The sequence below is a fragment of the Scyliorhinus canicula genome, chromosome 17, assembly GCF_902713615.1.
Source record: "Scyliorhinus canicula chromosome 17, sScyCan1.1, whole genome shotgun sequence".
NCBI lineage: Eukaryota > Metazoa > Chordata > Chondrichthyes > Carcharhiniformes > Scyliorhinidae > Scyliorhinus > Scyliorhinus canicula.
Window position 1 is genome coordinate 106,647,659 of NC_052162.1, and position 16,146 is coordinate 106,663,804.

Here is a 16,146-nt window from a genome sequence, read left to right on the forward strand (position 1 = left end):
AGCTCTGGGTGGTGCTGCTGACCGCCAGCCAAACAGGATTCTACGGCGGGCGATCAGGGAGGCAAAGGCAAGGGCGTCCGCCCTCCTCCCCAGGAATAGATCTGGCTGGTCTGAAACCCCGAAGACCGCCACTATCGGGCATGGCTCCACCCTCACCCCCACCACTTTGGACATAGCCTCGAAGAAGGCTGTCCAGTACTCCACAAGTCTGGGGCAAGACCAGAACATGTGGGCGTGGTTGGCCAGACCTCTTTGGCACCGTTCACATCTGTCCTCCACCTCCGGGAAGAACCTACTCATAAGTTTTCTTGTTAAGTGGGCTCTATGTACCACTTTTAGTTGTGTCAGGCTGAGCCTTGCGCACTTGGAGGTGGAATTGACCCTATGCAGTGCTCCTATCTCAATCCCCAGGTCATCCTCCCATTTCTTTCTTGTTGTGTCCAGTACGGTGTCGTCCCTTTCTACCATTCGGTCATACATGTCGCTACAGTTCCCTTTCTCTAGGATACTTGTGTCCAGTAGGTCTTCCAGTAGTGTCTGTCGTGGCGGTTGTGGGTACATCCTTATCTCCTTTCGTAAGAAGTTTTTGAGCTGCAGGTACCATAGCTCGTTCCCCCTGGCTAGCCGAAATTTCTCTGTCAGTTCGTCCAGTGTTGCGATTCTGCCCTCCGTGTATAGGTCCCTGACTGTCAGTGTCCCTCCGTCCTGCCTGTCAGTGCTGGTGTGAACATATGGTTGTTGCAGATGGGAGCCTTGTCCGACATTTTGGTCAGGCCAAATTGCTGCCGCAGTTGGTTCCAGGATTGGAGGGTGGCTGTCACCACTGGGCTGCAAGAGCACCCTACTTAACCCACGACTACACACTATCCCGTAACCCAACCGAACCGTTTTTTTGGACACTAAGGAAAATTTAGCACGGCCAATCCACCTAACCTGCTCATCTTTGGGGGAAACCGCAGCACCCGGAGGAAACCGACGCAAACCCGTGTAGACTCCGCACAGACAGTAACCCAAGCCGGGAATCAAACCTGGGACCCTGGAGTTGTGAAGCAACTGTGCTGACCTCTGTGCTACCATGCTGCCCTAATCGTTCATTTAAGACCAAAATAAGGAGAATTTAATAATAATCTTTATTGTCACAAGGAGACTTACATTAACGCTGCAATGAAGTGGGCGGCATGTGGCGCAGTGGTTAGCAGTGGGTCTGCGGCGCTGAGGACCCGGGTTCGAATCCCAGCCCTGGGTCACAGTCCGTTTGGGGTTTGTACATTCTCCCCATGTCTGCATGGGTTTCACCCCCACAACCCAAAGATGGGCAGGGTAGGCAGTTTGGCCATGCTAAATTGCCCCTTAATTGGAAAAAATAATTGGGTTTTAAAAAAAGACATGGAAAAAAAACAACTGCAATGATGTTACTGTGAAAAGCCCCTAGTCGCCACATTCCGACGCTTGTTTGGGTACACAGAGGGAGAATTCGGAATGTCCAAATTACCTGACAGCTTTTGGGACTTGTGGGAGGAAACCCACGCAGACATGGGCAGAACATGCAGACTCCACACAGTGACCCAAGCTTTTTCTCAGAGAGGGTGGTGAATATTTGGAACTCTTCTCCTCAAAAGACATGTGAAGGAGAGTCTTTAAATATTTTGAAGGCTGAGGTGGATACATTTCTGTTAAGCAGGGAGGCAGGAATGTGGAGTTGGGATTCAATCAGATCAGCCAGGATCTTATTGAATGGAGGAGCAGCTTGTTGGGCCGAGTGTCCTACTCTTGTTCCCAATTCAGATGTAACTTGGGTTGAAGATATTAAAAAGAATTAGCACACTCTGTGAATAACACAAAGCTAATTTATTTCACTGTAATCCACAATATGAACCAGTGTCATTGGACTAGAGTCCATTACCATCAGCAGAAACATACCCCAATGAGAATAGACCAGACTTGAGTGTGATTAATACAAAATCGATAGATTTACAATCAGTTGTGAATCCGCTGTTCTGACAGCAGCTATGAGAAATCAATGAATGTCTTCCCACATTCAGAGCAGGTAAACAATCTCCCCCAGTGTGTAGTTGCTCATGTGCAGTGAGCTGAGATAATCGACTGAACCCTGTCCCACAGTGAGAGCACTGGAAAGGTGTCACTCGTCAGTGTGAATACGTTGATGGGACATCAAGTCCTGGGACTTCTTATAGCACTTCCCACAATTGAGGCATTTAAAAGGTTTCTCATCAGTGTGAACTCTTTGGTGTATCTTCAAGTTGAATGACCGAGTGAATCCCTTCCCACATACTGAACAGATAAAGGGTCTCTCCCCTGTGTGAATTCGCTCGTGTGCAGTGAGTTGAGATGAACGCTTGAACCCAGTCCCACAGTGAGAGCACACAAACGGTCTCTCATCACTGTGAACATGTTTATGGGATGTCAGTTCCTGGAAACTTTTATAACACTTCCCACACTCCAGGCATTTAAAAGGGCTCTCCCCAGTGTGAACTCGCTGGTGTACAGTGAGATGAAATGAGTGTCTGAACCCAATCCCACAGTAAGAGCACCTAAAAGGTCTCTCGTCAGTGTGAACCCGCTGATGGGACATCAGTTCCCTGGAACATTTATAGCATTTCTCACAGTCTGGGCATTTAAAAGGTCTCTCATCGGTGTGAACACGTTGATGGGACATGAGTTCCCTGGAACATTTGTACAACTTCCCACAGTCTGGACATTTAAAAGGTTTCTTATCAGTGTGAACTCGTTGATGGGATATCAGGTCCTGAGAACTCTTGAAGCACTTTAAACATTCAGGACATTTAAAAGGTCTCTCATCTGTGTGAACTCGCTGATGTTTCAGCAATGTAGATGATCGAATGAATCCCTTCCCACACTGGGAGCAAGTAAACGGTCTCTCTCCAGTGTGAACGCGCTGGTGTATTGTGAGGTCAAATGAACGCTTGAAACAAGTGCCACAGTGTGAGCACCTGAACGGTCTCTCACCAGTGTGAACAATTTGGTGTCTCATCAGGGCAGATGAATTAATGAATCCCTTTCCACAATCAGAGCAGGTGAAGGGTTTCTCCTCAGTGTGACCTCGCTGGTGTGTCATCAGATGGGATGATCGAATAAATCCTTTCCCACACTTGGAACAGGTGAATGGTCTCTCCCCAGTGTGATTGCGACGATGAATCTTTAGCTCAGATGGACATGTGAATCCCTTGCTACAATCTTCACATTTCCACGGTTTCTCCGCATTGTGACAGCATTTATGTTTTGACAGGCCAGATGACTGGCTGAAGCCTCGTCCACACATAGAACACATGTACAGTTTCTCCCCGCTGTGAACGATGCTTTTTCCTTCCATGTTCAAAATCCAATGATACTCAGATTACGATGAATTGGGCAACTCTGTCACATCCTCATTGATGTTTAGTTTTAGATTCCGACTGCAAATCCTCCACTTCTGATACCCTGTCAAATTGATTAAACACAAAAAAAAGGGAGTGAGAGAGAACCAACAAAAATACAAAGGCAGGTTGCAAAATTGCATTGAATGAATCTGGTAACTCGAGGGTTGGCACTGGGAAAAAGTGACCATGAAAGCTGCTGGATTGTTGTAAAAACCCAACTGGTTCATTGTTCTCTTTCAGGGAAGGGGACCTGACACCTGGTCTGGGCATACACAGGTTCCTATCCTCTATAAGAGCAGAGATGGGGAGGGAGAGAGAGAGAGAGAGAGACAGACAGAGTCATCAACAGGGACAGAAAGACAAAATATGAGGGTGGTTGGGTCAAAGGTGATGGACTAATTTTCAGATTACAACCCTACCAGAACTTTGACGGAATATACCAAATCAAACTCCACCACCTAGAAGGATCAGGGTAACAGGTGTATGTGAAAACCGACACCTCCATGTTTCCCTCCAAGTCACACAGCATCTTTATTTATCTGAGATCCAGTACTGGATGAACAAAGACTTACTCCATTCATTTAAATATTGGGAAGACCGAAGCCATTGTCTTCAGTCTGAGCTACAAACTTCATCCCCTAAACATAGGCTCCTTTGACAACTGTATGGCACTGAACCAGACTGTTCACAACCGAGGTGAAATATTTCACCACCGCTTGAGCTTCTGGCCATATATGAAATTAAATGAAAATATATCTGTGCCATCTCCAGGAACGGGTTATTTATCTCAGGTACATTGCTCGACTTGGCCATATCACATTTCTGAAACTCTCATGCAGTCCTTAATTAACTGCAGAGTTGATGATTTGAAAGCCCTTCTGACCGGCCTCTCTATCTACATCCTTGTCCTCTGCACTGAGTCACATTCATTTACCCACCAGAATGTCCTCATTGACCTACACAGGCTCCCGGTTAAATAGCAACACAATTTAAAATTCTCATTATATCAGTTGTGCAGTAGGGTCATTTGCTGCTGCTAGACCTGCTGAATTTACCCAGTATTTTCCTTTTTCATTTCACTTTTTTATTTCAAACTTTCATCCTTGCTTTCAAATCCCTGATGACGTTGCTCTTCCCCATTTCCAGTTACACAGGACTCTTATTCCACAGATGCACTTACATTCAGATTCTGATTAATTGAGTGACTTGTGTCAGGTTTTGATCTGGCATTTGGGTTGAGTTTTCCACCTTTAAAACCTGACCTTCAAATATCCTGAAAAAAGTCATTAATGTCAGTCCAGAAAAATAAATTGAGAATCGACAAACATTTCTCTTGGTTTGAGTTTCCTGTGTGTAAATGCTTCCCTCCTAAACCCTTGCAAAAGGAATTTCCAAAATCTGTCAGTGCCAGTCCACGATATTCACAGTGTCTCCTGCTGCTGCCTGGAGCACGTGTGCCTCACTGCGCCCCTGCGCCCCTGCGCCCCGCCCCCCCCCCCCCCCGAAAGATGGCGGCCGTTAACTCGGGCCTCCAATTCAGGAAGTTGCCGCCGTGGGCCCGTTTGGTTCGAATGCAGCACCGATCGGTTCGTATTTTGATTTAACGGCATCCGCTCGGTGTTTATGAAGCCTTCCCACCCACTCAGCCGCCTCTATTACTCTCCGACCATCCGGCCGTTCCTTCTTGATTTTAGAGGTGACATTCCACTTTCCTACCTCTGCTGCGTCCACACCGCGCATGAGCATTTCACAAACCATACTGCGCATGCTCAACTCACAATTCACCATTGCGCCTGCGGAGAAGGCAGTCGTGAGGATAGGACAGTAAGAAGTCTTGCAACACCAGGTTCAAGTCCAACATGTTTGTTTTGAATCACTAGCTTTCGGAGCACTGGTCCTTCCTCAGGTGAATGAAGAGGTAGGTTCCAGAAACACATATACAGACAAAGTCAAAAATGCAAGAGGATACTTTGAATGCGAGTCTTTGCAGGTAATTAACTTAATTTCCTGAAAAGACTCGCATTCAAAGTATCGTCTTGCATTTTGACTTTGTCTATATATATATTTCTGGAACCCACGTCTTCATTCACCTGAGGAAGGAGCAGTGCTCCGAAAGCTAGTGATTCAAAACAGACCTGTTGGACTTTAACCCCTGTTGGACTTTAACCTGGTGTTGTAAGACTTCTTACTGTGCTCATTCCAGTCCAACGCCAGCATCTCCACATTGTGAGGATAGGGCACATTCTGGCTCACCGCGAATGCTGGGTAACAGTGCAGCCATTTAATGGAGGTAGGTGAAAGAAACAGTTATTGCTGTTGGAGGTGTGGATGGAGGAGACGGGGAGAGGGACAGCATTTAAAAAGGATATCTAAAAAGATATTAAAAAGCTTTAATACCAAGCTGTTTATTTGAATTTTATCCAGAATCTTATCACTTACAATCGGATTGCAGTTTATTAACACCAGCAGAAACAGACCCGAATAAACATGGTTCAGTCCTGGTTGTGATTAACAGCAAAATCTAAATTGTCCGTATTGGTGAACTCGCTGGTGTGTGTTCAGATGGGATGACTGAGTGAGTCCCATTCCACACTTGGAACAGATGAACCGTCTCTCACCACTATGAATTCTCTGGTTTGTGGATGCCTGAGTGACTTTCCACTCAGTGGAAGGTGAATAGATTATCGCCACTGATGGTGCCGGAGCGTGGCAACCCTCTGCGAGCTCTCTCCCACAAATCCTCTTTCTTTTATATATATATTTAGAGTATCCAATTATTTTTTGTTCCAATTAAGGGGCAATTTAGCACAGCCAATCCACCTACCCTGCAGATCTTTTGGGTTGTGGGGGTGAGACACACGCAGACATGGGGACAATGTGCAAACTCCAAATGGACAGTGACCGAGGGATCCTGGGACCTCGGCGTTGTGTGGCAGCAGTGGTAACCACTGCGCCACCGAGCTGCCATACACATCCTCTTTCTACATCTCTTACAACTATACTAACCTTTTAAAACTTAATTCTAACACTAACACCATCTCTAACTTTTCTCTTTTATGTTTACTTACAGGTCTGAAGATCCTCCGACGTATGTGGGCCGGCCCACATGACCCAACCTGACCCGGCAGGACTCCCCCAGCGACCAGCCCTGGCCTCAACCTGGAAGTGGAAGAGGCCCGACATGGACGTCCGACCCCGTCCTTGTGTAGTAATCGACTTGGAGTACCCGACCCAGCCTAGGAAGCAACCCTGACCCCCGCAGTGTCCGACCGTATCCCAGAACGCCTGACACAGCCCCCGACCACGAGTCCCGGTCCGACACGGAGAGACCCACCCAGAGCCCCGACATACCGGCAGATGAAGGTAAGGAGAAGCCAACTGAAGGCCCAACCAGACCTCCTCCAAGTCCCGATTCCAGAAACGCCCAACCAGACTACCAAAGTTTGAACCGAACATACGACCCCACCCAACCTGACCCAGGGAGACTCTGCCTGCGACCCAAACCCAGGCTAAACATCCACAAAATGGCAGCGACCCTACGCGAGAACCTGAACACCTAAATTCAAATCTTCTACACTTCCTGAGTCCATATCCCTCTATTCCGATCCTATTCATGTATTTGTCAAGATGCCCCTTAAATGTCGCCAACGTCCCTGCTTCCACCACCTCTTCCGGTAGCAAGTTCCAGGCACCCGCTACCCTCTGTGTAAAAAAACTTGCCTCGTACATTTCCTCTAAACCTTGCCCCTCGCACCTTAAATCTATGCTCCTAGTAATTGACCCCTCTACCCTGGGCAAAAGCCTCTGACTACCAACTCTGTCTATGCCCCTCATAATTTTGTAGACCTCTATCAGGGCGCCCCTCAACCTCTGTCGTTCCAGTGAGAACAAACTGAGTTTATTTAACCGCTCCTCAAAGCTACTGCCCTCCATACCAGGCAACATCCTGGTAAATCTCTTCTGCACCCTCTCTAAAGCCTCCTCATCCTTCTGGTAGTGTGGCGACCAGAATTGAACACGATACTCCAAGTGTGGCCTAACTAAGATTCTATACAGCTGCAATGTGACGTGCCAATTCTTATACTCAATGCCCCGGCCAATGAAGGCAAGCATGCAGTATGCCTTCTTGACTACCTTCTCCCCCTGTGTTGTCCCTTTCAGTGACCTGTGGACCTGTACACCTAGATCTCTGACTGTCAATACTCTTGAGGGTTCTACCATTCACTGTATATTCCCTACCTGCATTAGACCTTCCAAAATGCATTACCTCACATTTGTCTGGATTAAACTCCATCTGCCATCTCTCCGCCCGTCTCCAAACAATCTAAATCCTGCTGTATCCTCTGACAGTGCTCATCGCTATCCGGAATTCCACCAACCTTTGTGTCATCTGCAAAGTTACTAATCAGACCAGTTACGGTTTTCTACAAATCATTTATATATACTACGAACAGCAAAGGGCCCAGCACTGATCCCTGCGGAACACCACTAGTCACAGCCTTCCAATCAGAAAAGCACCCTTCCATTGCTACTCTCTGCCTTCTATGACCTAGCCAGTTCTGTATCCATCTTGCCAGCTCACCCCTGATCCCGTGTGACTTCACCTTTTGTACCAGTCCGCCATGAGGGACCTTGTCAAAGGCCTTACTTGACGATTTTGAGTTCTTTTTGTCCTCAGTCTGGTCTCAGTGAACTCTGAGTCAGATTTATAGGTATCAATTACCATTTATTTCAAACAGCTTGCAAGCTCCACTCACTCTGATAAAAAGGCAGGAGTCTACATGTCTCTTGAAACTTCCAGAGCGAGTGAGGACAAAGGGACAAAGCATCTCATTTCATATACATTCAGGTAGCATCAAGTTTCACGTACACACGACCAAATAAGGCAACGGTGGCAAATGCAAAGCTCCCATAGGTTTCCCCGTATTCCTTAATCTGGCCTGAGGCCCCTTTTCCTAGTATCCACTGTAACAAAGAAATAGTCCTAGTGGCTGCCCATCCCCCCTCTTCATGCTTTGCGAAATCCCAGTTACAGGCAATTAGGCTGGTACCCATTTTCTCCAGCCTAAGCTAGAGATGTTTGAAAGTCTGCTAACCTCACTCCTTATTCTACTGTAGTAAGATTTTACTCCTAACTTGGCCTAACTACACATCATGCCTTTCTGTTCATTTCCTCATACTGAAGTCCATATAGACAACATCCACTGCCGTACCTGCATCAATCATCTTTGTGACCTCTTCGAAAAACTCTATCAAGTTAGTGAGACACGACCTCCCCTTCACAAAACCGTGCTGCCTCTCACTAATACGTCCATTTGCCTCCAAATGGGAGCAGATCCTGTCTCCTGTCTCAAAGTAATTTCCCTACCACTGACGAAAGGCTCACCAGCCTGTAGTTCCCTGGGTTATCCTTGCTACCCTTCTTAAACAAAGGAACAATGTTGGCTATTCTCCAGTTCTCCCGGACATCACCTGAAGACAGTGAGGATCCAAAGATTTCTGTCAAGGCCTCAGCAATTTCCTCTCTAGCCTCCTTCAGTATTCTGGGGTAGATCCCATCAGGCCCTTGGGACTTATCTACCTTAATATTTTTCAAGATGCCCAACACCTCGTCTTTTTGGATCTCATGGATCTCAATGTGACCCAGGCTATCTACACACCTTTCTCCAGACTGAACATCCACCAATTTCTTCTCTTTTGTGAATACTGATGCAAAGTATTCATTTAGTACCTCGCCCATTTCCTCTGGCTCCACGCATAGATTCCCTTCCCTCCCTTCAGTGGGCCAACCCTTTCCCTGGCTACCCTCTTGCTTTTTATGTACATGTAAAAAGCCTTGGGATTTTCCTCAACCCTATTTGCCAATGAGTTTCGTGACCCCTTTTAGCCCTCCTGACTCCTTGCTTAAGTTCCTTCCTACTTCCCTTATATTCCACACATGCTTCGTCTGTTCCCAGTCTTCTAGCCCTGACAAATGCCTCCTTTTTCTTTTTGACGAGGCCTACAATATCTCTCATTATCCAAGGTTCCCGAAATTTGCCGTATTTATCCTTCTTCCGCACAGGAACATGCCGGTCCTGAATTCCTTTCAACTGACATTTGAAAGCATCCCCTATGTCAGATGTTGATTTACGCTCAAACATCCGCCCCCAATCTAGGTTCTTCAGTTCCCACCTAATATTGTTATAATTAGCTTTCCCCCAATTTAGCACATTCACCCTAGGACCACTCTTATCCTTGTCTACCAGCACTTTAAAACTTACTGAATTGTGGTCACTGTTCGCGAAATGCTCCCCTACTGAAACTTCTACCACCTGGCCGGGCTCATTCCCCAATACCAGGTCCAGTACAGCCCCTTCCCTAGTTGGACTATCTCCATATTGTTTTAAGAAGGCCTCCTGGATGCTCCTTACAAACTCTGCCCCATCCAAGCCCCCAGCACTAAGTGATTCCCAGTCAATATTGGGAAAGTTGAAGTCCATCATCACAACCCTGTTGCTTTCACTCTTTTCCAAAATCTGTCTACCTATCTGCTCTTCTATCTCCCTCTGGCTGTTGGGAGGCCTGTAGTAAACCCCCAACATTGTGACTGTACCTTTCATATTCCTGATCTCTACGCATAGCCTCGCTGCCCTCTGAAGTGTCCTCCCGTAGTACAGCTGTGGTATTCTCCCTAATCAGTCGCGCAACTCCGCCACCTCTTTTACACCCCCCTCTATCCCACCTGAAACATCTAAATCCTGGAACGTTTAGCTGCCAATCCTGTCCTTCCCTCAACCTGGTCTCTGTAATGGCAACAACATCATAGTTTCAAGTACTTATCCAAGCTCTAAGTTCAACTGGTGGGTGTGTTCGTGGACATCTTGAACCTATCCCTACTCCGTTCCAAGATTCCCACCTATTTCAAGACCACCATTATACCGATGCGAAAGAACCAGGCAATGTGCCACAATGACGACTGTCCTGTGGCTTTGACATCCATCATTATGAAGTGCTTCGAGAGATTAGTCATGAGACACATCAACTCAACACTCCCAGAATGCCTTGATCCACTGCAATTCGCATACCGTCACAACCGATCCACAATAGACGGTTTCTCTCTGGCCCTACATTCATCCCTGGAGCATCTCGACACAAGGACTCCGATGTCAGACTCCTATTCATTGACTACAGCTCTGCCTTCAACATCATAATCCCTCTCCAGCTCATATCAAAACTCTAAACTCTGGGACTTGGCCCCTTCCTCTGCAACTGGATCCTCGACTTCCTGATCCACAGACAACAATCAGTAAGAATAAACAACAAGCCCTCCTCCATTATAGTCCTCAATACTGGGGCTCCGCAAGGCTGCATACTTAGTCCCCTACTATACTCCCTGTACACACATGACTGTGTGGCAAAATCCGACCCCAACTCTATCTGACATTTTGCTGATGACAACCGTAGTGCGTCAGGACTCGAACAACGATGAGTCAGAGTACAGGAGGGAGATAGAGAACCTAGAGGTCTGGTGTAACAACAACAATATCTCCCTCAACGTCAGCAAAACTAAGGAGTTGGTCATTGACTTCACTAAGCAAAATATTGTACATACCACTGTCAGCATCAAAGGTGCCGAGATGGAGATGGTTGACAGCTTCAAATATGTAGGTGTGCACATCACCAACAATCTGTCCTGGTCCACCTGTGTTGATGCTACAACTAAGAAAGCACAACAATGTCTATACATCCTCAGGAAACTAAGGAAATTCGGCATGTCCACATTGACTGTTACCAATTTTTACAGATGCACCATAGAAAGCTGGCTGCATCACAGCCTGGTATGGCAACTACTCGGTCCAAGACCGTAAGAAACTACAGAGCGTCATGAACACAACCCAGTCCGTCACACAAACCTGCCTCCCATCCATTGACTCTGAGTATACCTCCCGCTCCCTTGGGAAAGCGGGCGGCATAATCAAAGATCCCTAACATCCAGATTATTCTCTTTTCGATCAGGCAGGAGATACAAAAGTCGGAGAACACGCACTAACAGTTTCAAATAAAGCTTCTTTCCCACTGTTACCAGACTCCTGAATGGCCCTCTTATGGATGAACAGATATCTCCATGCATCTTCTCCATTGAATAGTAGTACACTGCGCATGCTTCACCCTATGTCTATGTATTTACATTGTGCACTGATATACCATTAACATGTTCACACTGATGAGAGACTGTTCAGGTACTCTCTCTGCGTGACTGGGTTCATACGATCATCGCCACTCTCTGAACGCCAGCTAACTCACACTGGTGAGGAGCTGTTCACCTGCTCCTTGAATCTTGAGCTCATGCAAAACTCTGCTGCCCTTGTGTTTACTCACACCAAGTCTTGTTCACCCATCACCCCTGTGCTCACTGACCTACAAAGACTTCAATTTGGAGTCTCATCCCTGTTTCCCCCAATGTTTTGGCCAATGTTGTCCCTATCTCTGTAATGTCCTCCAGGCACACAGCCTCCGAGATCTCTACGCTCATCTAATTCCGACCTCTTGAACATTCCTGATTTTAATTGCTCCACCATTGGGCAGCATGGTAGTATAGTGGTTAGCACAGTTGCTTCACAGCTCCAGGGTCCCAGGTTGGATTCCCGGCACTGTCTGTGCGGAGTCGGCATGTTCTCCCCGTGTCTGCGTGGGTTTCCTCTGGGTGCTCCGGTTTCCTCCCACAGTCCAAAGATGTGCAGGGTTAGGTGGAATGGCCATGCTAAATTGCCCTTAGGTTAGGTGGGGTTACTGGGTTACGGGGATAGGGTGGAGGTGTGAGCATAAGTGGGATGCTCTTTCCAAGAGCCAATGCAGACTCGATGGGCCGAATGGCCTCCTTCTGCACTGTACATTCTATGAAATTCTATGATCAGTGGTGATTGCTTGTTCATTTGCCTGGGCAACAAACTCTGGACGTTCCTCTTTAAACCTTTCCACCTCACTTTCCTCCTTTGATTCTCCTTAAAACCTCCCTCTTTGACCAAGCTTTTGGTCACCAGCCCTAACATCTCGTTATATGGCTCAGCGTGAAATTTTATTTTGTAACATTTCTGTGAAATGACTTGGAAAGTTTTAATATGTTAAAGGTGCAATATAAATACAAAGCATTGTCATGAATTTACGGGCAGCACGGTAGCATTGTGGATAGCACAATCGCTTCACAGCTCCAGGGTCCCAGGTTCGATTCCGGCTTGGGTCACTGTCTGTGCGGAGTCTGCACATCCTCCCCGTGTGTGCGTGGGTTTCCTCCGGGTGCTCCGGTTTCCTCCCACAGTCCAAAGATGTGCAGGTTAGGTGGATTGGCCATGATAAATTGCCCTTAGTGATCAAAATTGCCCTTAGTGTTGGGTGGGGTTACTGGGTAATGGGGATAGTGTGGAGGTGTTAACTTTGGGTAGGGTGCTCTTTCCAAGAGCTGGTGCAGACTCGATGGGCCGAATGGCCTCCTTCTGCACTGTAAATTCTATGAAATCTATGAAACAAAAGGGAAAATGCTGGAAAATCTCAGCAAGTCTGGCAGCATCTGTAGGGAGAGAAAAGAGCTAACGTTTCGAGTCCGATGACTCTTTGTCAAAGCTGTCATGAACTTGGACACACATGATTGTTCTGTCTCATCAACAAGACATTGTAACTCAAAGTGCGAAGCAGTTTGATGACAAGTAGTTTGCTTTCTATCATGGAAATATTGAAGGAAACTGCCACAATAAACATAGCTGCTGCAAATGCGCCCTTCTGTATTCCCCCCCCCCCACCTCCCCACCAAAGATGGCCACCATGCCATTGCCGTCCACTATCTTCTATCTGCAAAAGTGATGGCTAGTGACCTGGGTCAGTAACTTGAAAAAAGAAGTGTCAGCATTCGGTGAAAAGGGGCGTGATAAGTTATTTTTCTATGTTTGAGATTTGCACTTTTATGAAGCCTTTCTGCCCACCCACTGGAACCATTGCGGCTTCCATTTGCTACGCTTACAGATTGTAGATTCCCGGCTCTGGTCACTGTCTGTTCGGAGTCTGCACGTTCTCCTCGCGTCTGCGTGGGTTTCCTCCGGGTGATCCGGTTTCCTCCACAAGTCCCGAAAGGCGTGGTTGTTAGGTCAATTGGACATTCTTAATTCTCCCTCTGTGTACCCGAACAGGCTTCATTGTATTGTTAAGTAACTTCATTGTAATGTTAATGTAAGCCTACTCGTGACAATAATAAAGATCATTATTATTATAAATAAAGAAACGCTGCTCAATCACCATTACTCGCACTTCGCATGCTCTACGCCCAGCAGGGCACCACCCCTCAATCATTGCGATTGGTTGGAGGACCAGCAGCTCCAATCATGCCCTCTTTCTGTTGCCCAGAGCTGCCGTCAATCAGAAGGGCATTTTGTGGCATCAGGTCAGTGTCAGGGGGGCGGGTTTCCAGAGCCCATGTGAAACAATGAACATTGTCCAACTCGGTCTGTGTTAGGGTTCTGACTGAGCTGTATTCAATCAGCAAGTAATTCATAGCTTGAGATGAATCCCATTCTGTGGCGGTGAGAGTGCTGAATCCTGAGCAATAGACCACCAGGGAAGCTGCTTGTGTATCTTTTAACCTGGTTTATGGACGGCACGGTGGCACACTGGTTAGCACTGCTGCCTCATGATATCAAGGACCCAGGTTTGATCCAGGCCTCAGGTCACTGTCCGTGTGGAGTTTGCATCTTCTCCCCGTGTCTGCATTGGTCTCACCCCCACAACCCAAAGATGTGCAGGGTAGGTGGATGGGTCATGCTAAATTGCAGAAAAAAAATAATTGGGCACACTAAATTTATTTCAAAAATCCTGGCTTATCAATGAGACCTTTGACTTCTACTTCATTTCAAATTTTCTTTTCACGGGACACAAGTTTCTCCAACAAAATGATAGGTTGCCATGCAACGCAAGCGACATCTTCAGCCATTGACAACACCAATTGCTGTTACCTGGAGCATGCGATTGACAGTGTGGTGAAATAATCCCACAAGCTGCACATGTGTAACTTTCAATTTCCAAAACCCACCAACCTAATCACTGCGGCTCCTGCGAAACTTGCACGACAACACATGGTAAATGTTCATCATTGAAAGCAAGTGACACTCATTAAATTCTAAACACTTCTTTGTTTTTTAAAGAAAATATATTAATTATCCTTTTTCACATTTTCTCCCAAATTTACACCCACCAACAATAAGCAATAATCAGTAATGAATGCAATGTCAATCCCCATATCAATAACAACAATCCCATCCTCCCACCAAACAGCAGCCCTCATGTTACCATAAACAAATAACAAAAAGGAATCAGGAATCACCCATAGTCACCTTTAACACATAGTGTCCCTCTCCCCCCAACCCCCCAAAACCTCCCGGGGCTGGTTTAGCTCACTCAGCTAAATCGCTGGCTTTTAAAGCAGACCAAGCAGGCCAGCAGCACGGTTCGATTCCCGTACCAGCCTCCCCGGACAGGCGCCGGAATGTGGCGACTAGGGGCTTTTCACAGTAACTTCATTGAAGCCTACTCGTGACAATAAGCAATTTTCATTTCATTTCATTTCAACCTCCCCCCTAATGTTCGAGTAATCCAATTCTCGAAAGTGCATAATAAAAAACACCCATGATTTGTAGAACCCCTCCATCCTTCCCCTCAGTTAAAATTTGGCCATCTCAAGAGTCAAGAATTCCAGCAGGTAAAACACTTCTTTGTTTTATCTGCTGTAAAGTGTAGCAGCTATCGGATTCACCTGACAGGTGCAAAGTCACCTCTCAGAAACTGGACAGAAACATTAAAATTTGATGATCTCTGAATGTGAAGGAAAATTGCCTCATTCCTGTTTGTTGTTAAATATTAAGGGAATACATTATCTCACAGCCATGTGACATTTATACTCCCCCCCCCCCCCCCCCCCAAGTTTTGAAGCTATTCTGCAAAATGCAGATTATGGAGAAAGTGACAAAGATTGGAACAAATGTCATTTTATGAATCTAATGTTCTATCAATTTCTCTGCTGCATGGCTGAGGACGTGAGCCAAATTGTCCTTCCACAAAACAAGGCTGTGAAGTGCAATGAGACTGGATGGTTTGATATTCTGGGTTGGCTGCTTTGCTTATGAGCCACGTTTCCTGGCTTTCAGGTTCATTTTATATGTGAAAGTCTCACTCGGCAGTTAGGAAGGCAAATGCAATGTTAGCATTCATGTCGAGAGGGCTAGAATACAAGAGCAGGAATGTACTTCTGAGGCTATATAAGGCTCTGGTCAGATCCCATTTGGAGTATTGGAAGCAGTTTTGTTTCCCGTATCTAGGAAGGATGTGTTGCCCTTGGAAAGGATCCAGAGGATGTTCACAAGAATGATCCCTGGGATTAAGAGCTTGTCATATGAGGAGCAGGTGAGGACTCTGGTCGGTATTCAGAGTTTAGATGGATGAGGGAGGGTCTTATTGAAATTTACAGGATACTGTGAGGCCTGGATAGAGCGAACATGGACCGAAGAGATGGTCCTTTAAAACTGTGATGAAGAAGAATTTCTTCAGCGAGAGCATAGTGAACCTGTGGAACTCTTTGCTGCAGAGGGCTGTGGAGGACAAATCACTGAGTGTCTCTAAGACAGAGATAGGTAGGTTCTTGGTTAATCAGGGGTTATGGGGAAAAGGCCGGAGAATGCAGATGAGAAACATATCAGCCAGATTGAATGGCAGAGCAGACTCTATGGGC

At 46.5% G+C, this 16,146-nt stretch overlaps 2 protein-coding genes across 6 annotated transcripts in view; one reads left to right on the forward strand and one right to left on the reverse strand.

Moving 5' to 3' along the window:
* Positions 1 to 1,829: 1,829 nt before the first annotated feature.
* Positions 1,830 to 5,148, reverse strand: LOC119951691 (zinc finger protein 229-like). 2 transcript variants are annotated; one of them, XM_038774929.1, is made up of 2 exons: positions 5,115 to 5,148; positions 1,830 to 3,459 (listed from the first exon to the last, which is right to left on the reverse strand). In XM_038774929.1, the coding sequence occupies exon 2, from the start codon at positions 3,350 to 3,352 to the stop codon at positions 2,141 to 2,143; it is 1,212 nt and encodes a 403-aa protein (XP_038630857.1). In that variant the 5' UTR covers positions 3,353 to 3,459; positions 5,115 to 5,148; the 3' UTR covers positions 1,830 to 2,140. The 2 variants fall into 2 exon arrangements, with proteins under 2 accessions (XP_038630857.1, XP_038630856.1); XM_038774928.1 differs by lacking the exon at positions 5,115 to 5,148 and adding an exon at positions 4,579 to 4,813.
* Positions 4,900 to 16,146, forward strand: part of LOC119951689 (gastrula zinc finger protein XlCGF57.1-like) — a 35,016-nt gene continuing 23,769 nt past the window's right edge. For 3 of the 4 annotated variants that reach the window (XM_038774919.1, XM_038774920.1, XM_038774922.1), the window contains exons 1-2: positions 4,900 to 4,984; positions 6,469 to 6,761. The gene's annotated coding sequence lies outside the window, so the exon portion shown is untranslated. Of the gene's footprint in view, positions 5,095 to 6,468; positions 6,762 to 16,146 lie in introns of all 4 variants that reach the window. The other variant, XM_038774921.1, reaches the window with a different exon arrangement.